Here is a 14,944-nt window from a genome sequence, read left to right on the forward strand (position 1 = left end):
GACCTTGCAAAACTACGAATCCCAGGATTCCATAGGATGGAGCTGCTGCGCTTAAAAGTGACACCAAATTGCATTATTTCTGAAGTGCAGATGCAGCCACTAAGAGCCAGGGCTCCATCTTACACAATCCTGGGATTTGTAGTTTTGTGAGCAGAGAAAGCCAAAGGCCTTGTAAAACTACAAATCCCAGGATTCCATGGGATGGAGCTGCAGCACTTTGTCAAACTGCATTCCTACAGTGCAGATGCACCTCCTCTAGAGACCTCAATATGTAGAAACTGCAGAAATAATCCAGTTTGAAACCACTTTAGCTTCCCTGGCTCAGTGCTTGGGAAATGTAGTTTATTGTGGCACCAGAGTTTTCTGTGACAGAGAAGGTTCAATGTCTCACAAAACTACAGTTCCCATGATTCACAGGGTACAGAATAAGAGAGGCCCCACCCCCTCGATGACGTCTAAAGGGGGCGTGGCTAATAGGAAGGGTTCTATTAATGGCGGCCTGCGCCTCTAGCGCGTTTGTTTTCCGCGCATGCGCACTTCACCCGCCTGACTTTTCTATGGTAAAATGAGACTACGGGGTTTGTTATGCTTCGGCGGGACCGGAAGTTGGTATCTATCAGACCGGAAGTGGCTCTCGTCCGCTCTCTTTCCGCTTCCGTCTCAGGTGTTACGGTCCTTTCTCTCCCGGTTCCGCGTGCCATGGCGCTTTTCGAGCAAATGCGGGCGAATGTGGGGAAGCTGCTGAAGGGCATCGACAGGTATTGGCCTCAGGAGGAGGAGGAGGAGGGGGGCCGGAAGTGAGGGGGTGGGTTCGGGGTTGCTATGGTTACCTGTCACCCCCCTCAAATCCTGTCCCAGCCAGAACTCAAAGTCTTGGGGGGGGGGGCTCAGCATTCACATACATTGGTGCTTCTCAATGTTTGGGACTTCAGATCCCAGAAGCCCCAGCTGGCTTGGCCAACAGTGAAGGACTCTGGGAATTGGAGTCCAAGGCTGCTTTAACTTGATGTCTGCCTCAAGACTATGGAATTCTGGGAGTTGGGGTTTGTTGTGGGCCCAGAGCGGAGTTCTCTGGGCCCCACAACAAACTCCAACTCCCAGAATTCCATAGCAGTGAGCCAGACAACAAGTCAAAGCGGTGCCAAACTGGGTTATTTCTCCAGTCTGGATGCAGTCCAAATGCCATGAGTTTTATGGGACTTTCTTGACCATCACACTGCGCTCTCATAGCACCACTATTCCACTCTCACTGCCCTGTTGCATTCTGGGAATTGCAGTTTAAGGAAAGGCATTTAGAACCCTCCGCAGAGAGCTCTTAGGCCTCGCTGAACTACAAACCCCAGAATGCTATAGGAGGCAGGTGGGGAAGTCAGAGTGGAACAGCAGCGCTATAAGAGTGTACTGAAGTAATGTGTTTTCTTAGGCAAGGGATCCTCAGAGGCGGCTTTGAATTAAAGTCAACAGCATTCTTAAATGCTATGCGCCATTTGCTTCTAGGCTAATGCATTTCCGCTGCTGTTTTCCTGCGTTTCAGGTATAACCCAGAGAACCTGGCGACGCTGGAGCACTATGTGGAGACCCAGGCCAAGGAGAACGCCTACGACTTGGAGGCCAACTTGGCTGTGCTTAAACTGTGAGTCTAACGGTCTGCCTTGCCCAGAGAATGCTGCAAGTTGGGGCAAAGCAGTGGTTGCTGGGTGGGTATATGTACTGCATGGCAGTCTTGCTACAGAAGATAGACTGTCAGGCTCAAGGTTGAAGGTTCAGCCAGGGATTTGCTGAACAGCCTGGGACTCTTTGGTCTCGGCATTTCACCTGTAAAATGGGTCTGTGAGTGAAAGCCTCACAACTGTGATGTAAAACTCCTCCAGACCCTAGTGTTGTATATCTGGTTTATGGCTACATTTGGTGTGGAAACGCCATACCTCTTGAGCAAAAGGTCCTACAGAGTTGTGCCCATCCCATTTTATCAGAGTCTCATGATACTGTATTTCCTTTCTCTTCCAGGTATCAGTTTAACCCTGCCTTATTCCAAACCACAGTAACTGCCCAGATCCTGTTGAAGGCCCTGACCAACCTGCCCCACACAGACTTCACACTCTGCAAATGCATGATTGACCAGGCGCATGTATCCTTGGCCTAAGGGCAAAGCGTGGGGTAACAAAACTGAGCGATACACCAAAAACCGCAGCCTTCTGGTTTCGCTCAGCCATGAACTTGTAAGAGGCTTTCAGCAAACTTTGATCTTCCACCTAGAATGTAAGGTTTTATTTATTTAGACATAAGTATAATCCACTTCTCAGAATTACACTCTCACAAAGGAAGTATACCAGAAGCGATAATAAAAATACAGTACATAGGAATAGCATAAGGTTCTATAGCATAAAGGAAAGGTTTTTTGGTGAAGTCAGTGAAGCTTTATATGCACCAGAAAAGAATTTGATGTCTATTTCACTACTGTATTAAAGTCTGTTTCTTGTGCTCATTCCCCAAACGGATCTTACTGGAGACATACAAGCATGTCCTTCAGAGGAGATCTCAAAGCATAGGCAAGCAGACACAGACTTACGTTCTAGTGAAATCAGTGGAGCTTGAAGGGTTAGGACAAACACATCTACGCAGCAGATATAAATTATAGTTTGCTAGGCCATTATCAAGGCACTAAAGGTAACAACAAAGAACAGTAACTTTTATTAGTACTGGCAATTACAAGTAGATTAAAAGGTCTTGTGATCCCCAGAATCCCCTTTTTCAAGCCAGAAAGAAAAAACCTGATTCCTTTCTCCGATTTCATATGCTGCCTTCCTTAATGCCATTCCTTCCAGCAAGAGGAGAAACCAATCCGTCAGATCTTGTATCTGGGGGAGCTGTTGGAGACATGCCACTTTCAGGCTTTCTGGGTAAGCTAAGACTCCATCTCATTCATTCCAGGAGCCTTTTGCGTTTGCAAACATTTTTGAAGTTGCCATTTTCTGGGAAGTGAAGGAAAAAAGGAATTCATAGTTTTACAGTATTTATTATAGACAGTTCAGCTTTGATACCTTCCACCTCTGTTTCTACCAAAGTCATTGGCAGATTTCAAACTGAAACAAAAATGTTCTGTTATTATCCATTGTTTGAAGATTACTTGTGATCATGATGAATATTTATGTTTTGTTAGCAAGCATTGGATGAGAACATAGATCTCCTGGATGGGATTACTGGATTTGAGGATTCTGTTAGGAAATGTAAGTGTGCTTCCCTCTACTGTTGCATGCTTCTTTCTCCTTCTTCAGAGTCTGAACTATTATATCCATATTTATATTTATATTATCACCTTTTGGTTTTAAAAAAAATGCTCAGGGGTCCATGAAAGGATGCTGGTCATCTCATCTTGCTTAAGTTATCATTCTTGTTAGGTGACTGTTAAGTGAATCCCTGCTATTTGTGTTTGTCACTACAAGAAGAATTATGTGCTCTTTTCAGTCTCCATAGCAGCAGCATTTGTAAAGCTCTTTACACAAGGTGTATTCCGTCCTTTCTTTTTAACGGCAAATCTTTCTCGCCTAAAGCCACATGCAAGCAATCTATTGGTTCCGACTGCATTCGTTCTAATAGTGTGTTCCTTAAACCAGGATGCATCCAAGGCAAGCTGTGTGGTTTCAAAACTTGGTTAAAACTACCACTCTGAGCCTGCTGTCTTGTCTTTTTACAGTCATCTGTCACGTGGTTGGGATCACATACCAACACATTGACCGCTGGCTTCTAGCCAAGATGTTGGGTGACCTCACAGGTGAGTGACTACTGGCATGTAAGCCAATTCTCTTTCTCTCTCAAGGCCAGGGAGCTGTGTTTGTCTCCTTTTCTTTCTAAACTGTTTCCATACAAGCTCATCTCAAGTACAATGTGTGTAAAGTCAAGTTTTCCTCTCTCCTCTCACCATCAAAGTAGTGGCACCTTGATTATGGAATGCTTTCCTCAAGGAAGACAGTCCTGGCATCATCTCTTGTTAACTTTGTTGTTCTTACTATGTGCCTTCAAACTGACTCTGACTTATGGTGCCCCTGTCCTAAGGTTTTCCTGGCCAGAGTTCTTCAGATGAGGTTTGTCAGTGCCTTCTCTTAAGGCTGAGAGGATGTCAGTTACATATCAGTGGCGATATGAACCTTCATCTCCTGGAGTCCAGGTCCAGCCCTCAAACTGCTACACAACACACTGACCTTGGTCTATATTTTAGCATGAGACAAAAGCCTTTTGTTATTCCCTAATGTTGTAGTTAGTTTTCTGAACTTTTTGCTGGTTTCCGAATCTTTTCTGTTTAAACATTCATGTTTCCATAAGTTTTCTCAGCAATTTCCTTGAAGGGCAAAGTAGAATTGCCCTTCCTACCTACTCTCATCTTGACCTTCTCTTTGTTGCAGACAACCAACTCAAGTCTTGGATGAGCAAATATGGCTGGACAGAGACAGAACCAGGGACGATCTTCATCAGCAACCAGGAGGAGAGCATCAAGCCCAAAAACATTGTGGAGAAGATAGACTTTGACAGTAAATGTCTCCCCTCCCTTTGCTTCCTCTGTTGTCATGCTTGTTGCACCACTGTCATTCCTGTTAACAAGACAGGAGCTGACTTTCAAACAGTATTATTATTATTATTATTATTATTATTATTATTAAACAGTATTAGGTGCCCTCCCTGCCATTAAAACTTAAACCATTACATCACATAAACGTAGCTTCTCTGATGGCATTTTTGCCATGCTTTCAGCCTCCCTGGGCCATTTTAGGTTACTAGAAATCACTTCTATTTTCAAGAAAGGCCAGCCTTTGTTTACAGTTGGCCCACCCCTGATTCTGTTGAATTTTGCATCATATTCTGAATCTCTCTATCTCTTTTTCTTCCAGGTGTCTCAAGTATCATGGCTTCTTCACAGTGAAAAGGTGTCTTTCACTAATTCTCCCTCATTGAATTTATTTTAAATATTCTCAAGAATTTGGCCAATAAAGGACTGTAATGTTTAGCGTTGTTCCTGTCCCACTTGTGATCTCTGCCATTATTTGCAGTTCAGAAAAGTGAGACAACAGCAAAGAGAAGTCCTCCGAGGTGCCAGACATTTGTTGGCACCTCATACTACATGTGACTGCTAATGTCCTGCATCTTAGGAACTTAAAAGTATCATGGCTGGAGAAGAGTAGGTAATAGTGTTCAGAGTTGAGTTAGTAGACAAAAGTGAGATTGGCTTCAGTGGCAAGAACATGCGTTTCCCTTCATTCTTCCACCTCATATCACCATGAGTTAACATGGTGGAAAGGAGTTAACTTGTGGAAAGGATATATCTTAATGATTCACAGAGTTCTCCATGCCACCCATGAGGATGTCCTTCTGTCAAACTCATTGCCAAGGCTACTTTTTATACATCTGTTCTTTGGCTTTGAGCTTGGGAGTACAAAAAGGGTGGCCAAAGTGTGACTCCTGGAATCCCCAAGTACAGCCCCTGAAACCTCTTGTTGTGTGCCTCAAGTCATTTGTATATGCTTGCACACATGCTCATAAATGGTATGCAAAGGGATCTTGCAGCACCTTTGAGATTGACTCAAAGATAGGGGAAGTAGACTCAAGTGTATGAAAGCTCATGCTACTAACATCTTTTAGTGAGTCTCAAAGATGCTACAGGATCCTTTTGAATACTGATTTTCCAGACTAACACAGTTATTTGAGTTCAGAACGTCTTTGAGTTCAGAAATGGGAAACTTAGATCTGAAACCTCATAGCATCCATGGCACTGTTTGTCTCATCACCGTTAGGTGGTGCTCAGGAGTCAGCATAGCCAAAGTGATCTGAGCTCAAATGTTCAGAAGGAACTAAAAAGAATGGAGCAGGAGATTTGACTGACAGATCAGGGAAGCATTCCAAAAAATGATAATAAGCTGAAACGTCCTGATGTCTCTCGTCAATCTCTCGTTCTCCCCTTCCCTCCCAAATCCAGCTAGATAACTTAACTCTTGGCCTGGAAATCAAAAACACACTTCCCTTACCCCCCGTCAAATGTATTTTGTAATCTGTCTGGGAACTCGCCTGAATAAAAATTCTCTCTGGCTGGCCATGCTACTGGGAACTGGGCCCAGAACTTCATGAATCCCTCCAGGAATAGGGAAGAAAGGCTTCACTGTTCTTGTAAGCTGACTCTACCTGAGCAAATGTGAAAGAAGATGGAGGCACTCCCCTCCCTGTGGCCTGTTGGAGGAACGCCCCAAGCTGGTTTATGAGTGTTGGCTCTCTACCCTAAGCATTTTCCTACACTGCCATGTCAGCAGTCATTGAACATATTGTCACATTTTTATGCTATTGATAGCGATGGCTCTGGATTTCCCCCCCCCCCCAGAGCTGGCAAACTGTATCTGAGGGCTTTATCTGCTGAAATCTAGGAAGCAACACTTATTTTTAATTTTCCTTTGTCAGTCACTTATTAAAAAGAGGTACTTTAGTGCTCATAGATAATGCTGTTAATTCAGATATAGTAGTCCTAAAGAAAGGGTAGAAATTGCTCAAGTCTTCCAGATGCTGTTGCACCTCAACTCTCACATTCCTTAGCACTGGGTATTCTGGTTAGGGCTCAGGGGAGTTGTAGTTCCAACAATATCTGAAGCCTAAAGTCTGGTGCATATCGGTTTGTCTCCCTTGCATTAATGCTGTGCGACTTGAAAAGATGTACTGTATTATGGTAAATTGGACCATGTGGTTTGTAGAGCTGAGTCTGTACTGCTACATGCATTTCTAAAATATAGAGCTTAGATGTATCCTGAAGCTAGCTTATAATATAGATATCTACCACTTGTTGTTGTGTGCCTTCAAGTTGTTTCTGAGTTATGGTGACCCTAACAGGGTTTTCTTGGCAAGATTTGTTCAGAGGGGGCTTGCCTTTGCCTTTCTTTGAGGTTGAGAGAATGTGACATTTTAAAAGCAGCTGAAAAAATGGGATGATAGAGGATTAATCTGTATTGTCCCTGCTAAATTGGAAGGTATGGTTTACCACCTAATATTAATTCTTGTTGTTGTTGTTGTTGTTGTGTACCTTCAAGTTTTTTCTGACTTATGGCGACCCTAAGGCAAAGCTGTAATGGTGTTTCCTTGGCAAGAGTTGTTCAGTGTAGGTTTGCCATTGCCTTTGAGCAAGGATCGAACCCTGGTCTCCAGAGTCGTAGTCCAACACTCAAACCACTATTCCACACTGGCTTTCCAATGTTAATTATAGATGCTAATTACACTTGTTAGGTTGTGAAATGTTCTCTACATATGTTTTCCATAGAGGCTGAAACCATGCCCTATGGCTTTACATTTGGCATAATGCGTATTGCTAAACAGACTTCCAAAGCAGCAAAAAATATTCCTGTATTTCTCAAGCTGAATACCCTTTACGTTATTTTTCCACTTAAAGAAAGGAAATCCAAAATAGTGCCTATCCTTATGCATTTGATTTCTACCCAGCCTTTCTCCAAAACTGGGACTGAATAATTCAAGATAAGAAATTTGATAACTGTGTAAGAACCAATAGTCAGGCAGGTCAGGTTTTGCTCAGCAAGGAGATACAAAGATGTGCTGATTTGTAGCTGCCTAGCTGTTACCACAGTTGTTAAAAGTACAAAACCACTGTAAACAGAGAAAAGTGGCAGTCTCCGTTACTCATGGTTTCTTAGAATTAGTTGTAAGAAAAAGGTCTCTATGCTGCTGCTGCTATGAACATGGAGAATACACTGTAATTATACACTGCAAATGAGGCTAACTGTGCATACCCTCCAACCTCCCAGTTTGGCAAGGACAATCCTGACAAAGCCCCACTTTGCCCCCATGTTCTCGGCTTACTACAATTGCTGCAGACTTGAGTTCAGATTGCAAAAGTAGTTTTAACTCAGTTAACTAACTGGGGGAAAGAAGAAAGGCAACACTCTTCTTTGCATCTGTGTGAATGCAACCTCAGCAGCCAAATAGCCATAGCCATACACACATGCTGCACTCACTACATGTCTGCTTTGTGCAGGCCAAGACTGTCTGGCTTTGCCTGTCTGAGATATCCATCGATTACAAAGGGGAAGCCGAGTTCCAGAAGGCGGCCATATAAAGTCCGTCTCCAGATGCAGAGGTTCTCCAGTGTAAGGCTGGGAATTTGGCCGTCGGCCACATGTGCACATCTTGGGCCATTTTGAACTTGGCTGCTGGTCCTCCTCTTTGCTGTTTGTAATTCCAAGCAACATTTTTTTGCTTTCTTGCCCCTCTCTCCCCTCCTCTTTTCTGTTTTCCACTTAGTGGTCCAGCCAGGGTCATGCCCTTGCCTTTCCTGTCCACAGAGATGCTGAACATTCCTGAGATTTAGATGCTGGCTGGGATTCCATCCATCTTTGAGCACAGGGGGGCTATTTTGCTATTTTAAAATTCACTGGCAGCAGGAGCCAGATTCTACGGAAGAGTGGCTCAGTGCTTTGGGTGGAGGTCATTCAGAGACTCCAGCTAACCCTATCTATAAGTATAGTGTCTAGATCAAGGGAAGTAATAGTGCCACTCTGTTCTGCTTTGGTCAGGCCTCACCTGGAATACTGTACCCAGTACTGGGCACCACAATTCAGAAAGGATGTTGACAAATTGGGGCGTAGCCAAAGGAGGGCCACCAAAATGTTGAAGGGCCTGGAGACCTGGTTGGAACTTTCGCAGCTACATATAGCTTAGTGTATATACAGAGCAGAGTAGAGAGTTAGCCCAAGCAAGGAGTGGGAGGGCATTTGGAAGCTAGTTAAACTTAATGCATTCAGCAACAAATCAATTAAGACTTGCAGATTGTAGCATTCTGTTTTGCCTGTGAGCTGAAGTTTTGCATGCAGCTTCCCCCCTTTTATCTGGAGCTGAGCCCCCGCAAATCTGGAGAATACAGTATGCATCCTGGTTTCCCACCTTGAGGTGACCCACAGAAACTGGAAACTCAGCACCGAGCCCTGTAGATCTGGCAATGCTATGACCATTACTAGACTTCTGAACGTCACGTAAGTCCAAACCAATGCCTTGGTGGAGGTGGATGTTTTCTTAGATGGAATCATGGCTCAAGTGAATCTCTATCCTAATTCTTTTCCTTAACCATGCCCTCTCCCCTGTTATATATCTGCTTTGTGTGTCATCATAGCAACATTTTTATGGCATGCCTGTGAATTGCACTGTCTATTTGATAATGTCCCTGCCTTGTCGGGTGTGTCTCTTGCCTTTGACAGGGAGTGAAAGGAAATACCCAGAAATGGAAAGACAGGGCCGAGGTCGGGGAGGGGGGCATGGGGTGGTTCCTGGCAATGCTGTGTCATTGGGTTGGTATTCCATACCAGGACATATGTGCAGCATCGATCAATCAACACACAAAATGGGTGTTGCAAGGAGAGCAACAACACCCAAGAGAAGTCACTGTGGAATGCAGTCTATCAAAACTAACCACCCCAAAGTATTATAGTTTTGCCTCTGCTGAAAGAGAACAAGAGCTGACAGATGAGGCACTGATAGCACCTCTTGCTCAGATACTCCTCTTGGGTGGGCAAAGCAGCTCAGAGGCTGGAAGCCACTAACACTCTTGTCTAATAGTGAAGGTATCTCTACATCACAGTTATAACTGTGGGATATTGCAGGGTGAACAACTTTTAAAATTACATTTACAGCTAATGCACTGGGGCCTAATGAAATGTTTGTTGCTGCTGTCGTGTGCTTTCAAGTGGTTCCCCCCCCCCCCCAATCTTCTGGAGACCCTAAGGCAAGTCTATAATTAGATTTTCTTGGCAAGATTTGTTCAGATGTGAAGTTGAAGGCTTTCATGGCTGGCATCCATAGTTTTTTGTGGGTTTTTCGGGCTATGTGGCCATGTTCTAAAAGAGTTTATTCCTGACGTTTCACCAGCATCTGTGGCTATGGGCATCTTCAGAGAAGAGCATTCTTCTGCTGGCAAAACGTCAGGAATAAATTCTTCTAGAACATGGCCACATAGCCTAAAAAACCCTGAAACTTTGTTCAGATGGTTTTCACATCTGAAAAGGGATTCGAACCCTGGTCTCCTGGCATCTTAGTCCAACACTCGGACTGCTACACCACACTGGCTGTTGGGGAAGAGAAGGGTAACTAATAGTTCCAGTTGTTAGAAGATCTGGAAATGTCTCCAGATATCTTTGGGCCTTGATGCCGATACTTGAAACAATACCTAGGCTATATATGCCCTTGGCTTGCATCTTGCATAATATCTTGGCATAAAATCTGGTTTTCTCTGGAATAGGATTTGGATGCTGATTCTCTATATTTCAGTACAAAAATCTGGATAACCCTATTCCAAAACGGGCTGTTCTAGCCCAGGCATCTGATCAAGCTGAGCATTGCAGCTCCTTGCAGATGTGATTTGGTCTGTGAGACCAGGGAAGCTTTTCGTGCGCTCCCTGGTTAATCTGTCCCATCCAAGCGGTCGCGCAAAAGGGAAGGCCTGAGCCAGTACAAAGGAATGCGCTGCTCTAGCCCTGAACCTCTGTCCAGGTGGATGGAAATAATTGGTTCCTACTGGAAGCCTGTCTACGCCAGCCTCCTCTTTCGGACACTCCCAGGGGGGCACTCGGCTTATTCCTGGATGTGTCAGTGGTAATTTAGAACATTTTCAGCGCATATTTGGAATGGAACGTGAGCAGACATTCTCTGGATGAGAAAGCCATGTCTGTGGCTTTTCCTCTAAATATGGAGAAGCAGCTCCAGTTTGAAAAAGGGAGTACCCTTTCTTTTGTTCTCTTAAAAGTAACTGATGGAAGTAACTGTTATGTTGACCTGTGTTGGTATGTCAAAGAGATGTGTGTATTACTTTTTATGTTAATAAAAATACTATTAAGACAAAAAAAAAAAAAACCTGGGCCCAAATGAAAGTTGGCAATGGTTTGCATCCTGGATGGTGATGCTCAGTCACGCTGGTGGACGAAGGACCTAACCACTTCCTTTCTTGATGCAAAAGTGAGGTTAGAGTTTAAGGAAACTGCGGTTTGAAATAACCTGAGGTTGTTTCTGCTTCCCTAATATACATGTCCCTCTGCATTCGCTGGTGTTAAGGGTGCGGGACTTTGAATGTGGAAAAAAACGCAAATAACAAAAACACTGTGTTTCTACCTGAGAGGACACCTCTCTAGGAATCTCTAGGTCCTCCATGGCAACTCTGTGGTCAACATGTGCCAGACATTGACCATAGAATTGCGCCGCAGGAGCTACAAAGGCCCAGTGGAGTGTTCTCTAGGAATCTCTATGGAGTTTATCACACGGGAGGAATTTCTCTTAATTTTGAATGAAAAGAAAGTTGGGCCAGAACGTATTCATGTGAATTCGCCAGTTCAGCGAACTTACGTGAATTCAAATTGCGTTCGAACTGACTTCTCATTGTTCGAAAATAGCTTGCCATTGCCTGAAATTGCGTGTGATCACCTCTTACGTAATAACGTGAAACGCCATGATTGCGTTCGGACTGACTTCCCATTTGCCCGAAATTGCATGTGGCGGTCTATCACGCAATAACATTAAACTCCATGATTGTGTTCGGATTGCCATTGGATTATACTTCCAATTTCCCTATAAGATAACGTCCTATAGGTCCTTCAGTGCAACTTTTGGGTAAATTTAACCATAGAGTTGCGCCGCTAGATATTCCTAGAGAGAACATATTAATAAAATCTGTGAATAATCGACCCTGGAAAAGTCAAAACCGCAAATGTAGAGGGATGGGTGTATATGATCCCATTAGCGCTTTATATTTCTATACCGCTTGAACTGCCACAGCTCCGCTCTGGACCCCACAACAGACTCCAACTCCCAGAATTCCATAGCCTTGAGCCAGAAAGCCCCAGAACAACTTCCTCAATAATTTATATATTTATAATTTGGTGTGTTTGTTTCTTTTTATTTACTACAGTTGGTACCACATCAAAAATTCAAGGTTTAAAGTGTAGGGATAGTGCATAAAATAGGGTTCATATGAATATTTTGGTTTATAACATTAATTGCTGAGGTGACAATGTGACGGTGACGAGTTACACTGTGCTTTGTGTATGGATTAATACACGAAATGGCCAAAATAATATTATGGGAAGCAAGTGAATTTCCCTCATGAATTCGCCTCAGAATAGGAAGAAAGGCGTCGACGCGCGGCGCGCATGCGCAACGCAGACGAAGCCAAGCGCGCGCTTCCAGCGAAGCTGCACCAGTAGCAGCCTACTGCGCAGCCGCGCCGAAGTCGCCACTTTTGAAGCGGGCGAGCCTTGCGTCTGCGCAGTCTTTTCCAATTACAGTACTGTACTAGTTTTTCTGAATCGCCACGAAGGGGAGGGCAGGGCGGGGCTTACTTTTATGGGCGGGTCTCGTTTTCCTGCTAGGCGAAGCATGTGCTGCTAACGGGAGCCAGAGAAGAAAGAGGTGTGGCTTATTTCTGTGGGCGTGTCCTCGGGGGCGCGATGTTTATAGGAGGGAGCGAGGTAAAGGGGCGTGGCTTATTTCTATGGGCGGATCCTGGAGCGCTCGCTACGCTGATAGCGGCCAGTGAGGAAAGGGGCGTGGCTTATTTTTATGGGCGGATCCTGGAGCGCTCGCAACGCTAATAGGAGCCAGTGAGGAAATGGGGCTTGGCTTATTTGTCTGGGCGGGTCTCCTTTCTTCCACGGCCACCAGTGAAGGAGGAGGGCGTGGCTTATTCCTATGGGCGGCTCGTCTTTCATCTTCGGGGCGCATGCGCCGCTAGCAGGGAGCCAATGAGGAAAGGGGGCGTGTCCGCGCAGGCGCAGTGGCCTCGCTCAACCCGCGGCGTTGCTAGTCGTCGTCAGTTGCCGCCGCCTCGGACGGAGCAAGGCGCTCCTTCTCCTCCTCCTCCTCTTCATCAGAGGAACCACCCCGAACCGCCGGACCGCCCTCCCGCTTATCCCGCCCCGCTTACCCGGGGAGAGCAGACTATGGTGGATTACCACGCAGCCGGACAACCCGCTTACCAGTACAGCGGCAACGGGCCGGGCATCGGGGACTACATGGCTCAAGAGGACGACTGGGACCGGGACCTCCTGCTCGACCCGGCCTGGGAGAAGCAGCAGCGGAAGGTGAGTCAGCTCTGTGGGGCCCAAACGCCAACTCCCAGAATTCCATAGCCTTTGAGGCAACCCAGAGTTAAACCGGTGCCAAACCGGGTTATTTCTCCAGTGTGGCTGCAGCCAGAGTTTCCAAGCCAGCGGGAGGCATGGAGGGAGGGAGTGGGTCTGAGGCAGACAGAGGGCCCTCTGCGCATGCGCAGAAACCCTCTCAAGTTTTCAACATTTACTTAAAACACACAAAAGGACTGAAGAGAACTTGGCTGCTTTTCTTCATAGCTTCAGGAACAATAATAATAATAAGGACAACAGCCGCCCCTGCAGAGCTTTGGAAGGGGAGAGGGGGCAGGGGCAGGGTTTCCACCCCTTTCAAGTCTGTGTGTAATGTAAAGTGTCTATAAGCTAAGCTTTGTGTGGATAAGGTTATGATTTTCATAGCTTAATGTGCATATATATTATACACACTCGCACGCAGAACTGCATGAGGTGGGCATTGTCCTGATTTCCACCGCTGTGCGCACACACAAATATATATATATATATATAGAGAGAGAGAGAGAGAGAGAGAGTTTAGTATTACACATACGAAACTAAAAGAGGTGGATGGAGTTACGTTTCCATTGCTAGATATATATATATATATATATGCATGCACACACACTTACATATATATCTATATATGCACACACCAAAGTAAACTGAAAGAGAGGTGGATAGGGTTAGGGTTTCCATATGTTCTCTCTCTCTCTCACAGAGGAATGGATAGGGTTATGATTCCCACCACTATTATACACACACACACACACACACACACACACATATAAATCTATATATGCACACATTAAACTCAACTAAAAGAGAGGTGGATAGGGTTAGGGTTTCCACACTTAACACACACATATATTCCCTGTATATCATTTTGCAATGGAAGTGGTGCCAAGATGCTCTGGAAAGCTGGGGTGGAAACCTTTTTAATACAGAGAAAGCAGTCATGGCAAAGGCAGTGGAGAGGAGGAGGAGGAGGAGGAGGAGCAGAGCCAGGAAAGTCTAATTATTGGACGTAAGGAGGTTTTTGGGCTTTTAAAAAAAGCCATTCTGTGTATTTGTTTTACTTTTGTGGGGCTGCAGCAAGGAGAGCCCTGAAATAACATACAGTTACTGGGGACTAGCATATAACAATAACAACAGTAACAACAACCTTATTGATAATAGTGATAAATATCTATCTAGTGCTATATTGAGGAGCCATGTACTCAAACCCAGGCCAGTGATATCGGGTCTAAAGTTCACTGTAGATGAATGTCCCTATATTGCGCCAGACAGAAAGAAGTTGGTGGTTGAGGAGAGAGTTGGAGGAATCAAAGGGTATTTTTTGTTGCTGGAGGAGGGAGGATTGGAGTGACCAGAGGTACTGGGCCTGAAAAAGTGGTGTCCATGATATAATATGTGGAGGCCAGTGGAATGATGAGATTTAGGGTTTCTGGGCTGAGGGAGAACAATGCAGAGTTAGCAAACAAAGGGCAGCCCTGGCTGGGGAGAGGGGTCTCTCGGAGAATAGACTTGCCTGAGACACTGGCACTTTCCTGCCTTATGATGGTTCTCAACCTGAACAGGGAAGATACTCATTGAAGGGTCAGAAATCTTGGGTCAGAGGTTGCAGTGAGTGAGACAGGCTCATATAGGAAAAGGCCAGAGGATCCTTTAGGTAGCATAGTGGACTGGGGGATCTAGTCAACCTTGGGTGGCTTTTTTGGGGGGGGGGCCAGATAGCACTGCAGGATAATTCTCAGAGACATGTTAGTCTGTAACAGTGGCCCTCAAACTGTGCCCTTTAAGAGATTTTGCTCTTCAGCTCCCAG

At 45.1% G+C, this 14,944-nt stretch overlaps 2 protein-coding genes across 5 annotated transcripts in view; both read left to right on the forward strand.

Moving 5' to 3' along the window:
• The first annotated feature begins 608 nt into the window (after positions 1–608).
• EIF3K (eukaryotic translation initiation factor 3 subunit K) lies at positions 609–5,004 on the forward strand. Its single transcript, XM_042439119.1, has 8 exons — positions 609–758; positions 1,535–1,633; positions 2,008–2,128; positions 2,826–2,900; positions 3,161–3,227; positions 3,695–3,772; positions 4,401–4,526; positions 4,884–5,004. Exons 1-8 carry the CDS (start codon positions 700–702, stop codon positions 4,913–4,915), a joined length of 657 nt encoding a protein of 218 aa, XP_042295053.1. The 5' UTR covers positions 609–699; the 3' UTR covers positions 4,916–5,004.
• Positions 5,005–12,806: 7,802 nt separating this feature from the next.
• ACTN4 (actinin alpha 4) overlaps positions 12,807–14,944 on the forward strand; it is an 87,423-nt gene continuing 85,285 nt past the window's right edge. For all 4 annotated transcript variants that reach the window (XM_042439024.1, XM_042439021.1, XM_042439022.1 and 1 more), the window contains exon 1: positions 12,807–13,097. In XM_042439024.1, the coding sequence (XP_042294958.1) occupies positions 12,957–13,097 (141 nt within the window). In that variant the 5' untranslated portion in view covers positions 12,807–12,956. The remainder of the gene's footprint in view (positions 13,098–14,944) is intronic.

This window comes from Sceloporus undulatus, chromosome 9, assembly GCF_019175285.1.
Source record: "Sceloporus undulatus isolate JIND9_A2432 ecotype Alabama chromosome 9, SceUnd_v1.1, whole genome shotgun sequence".
Lineage (NCBI taxonomy): Eukaryota > Metazoa > Chordata > Lepidosauria > Squamata > Phrynosomatidae > Sceloporus > Sceloporus undulatus.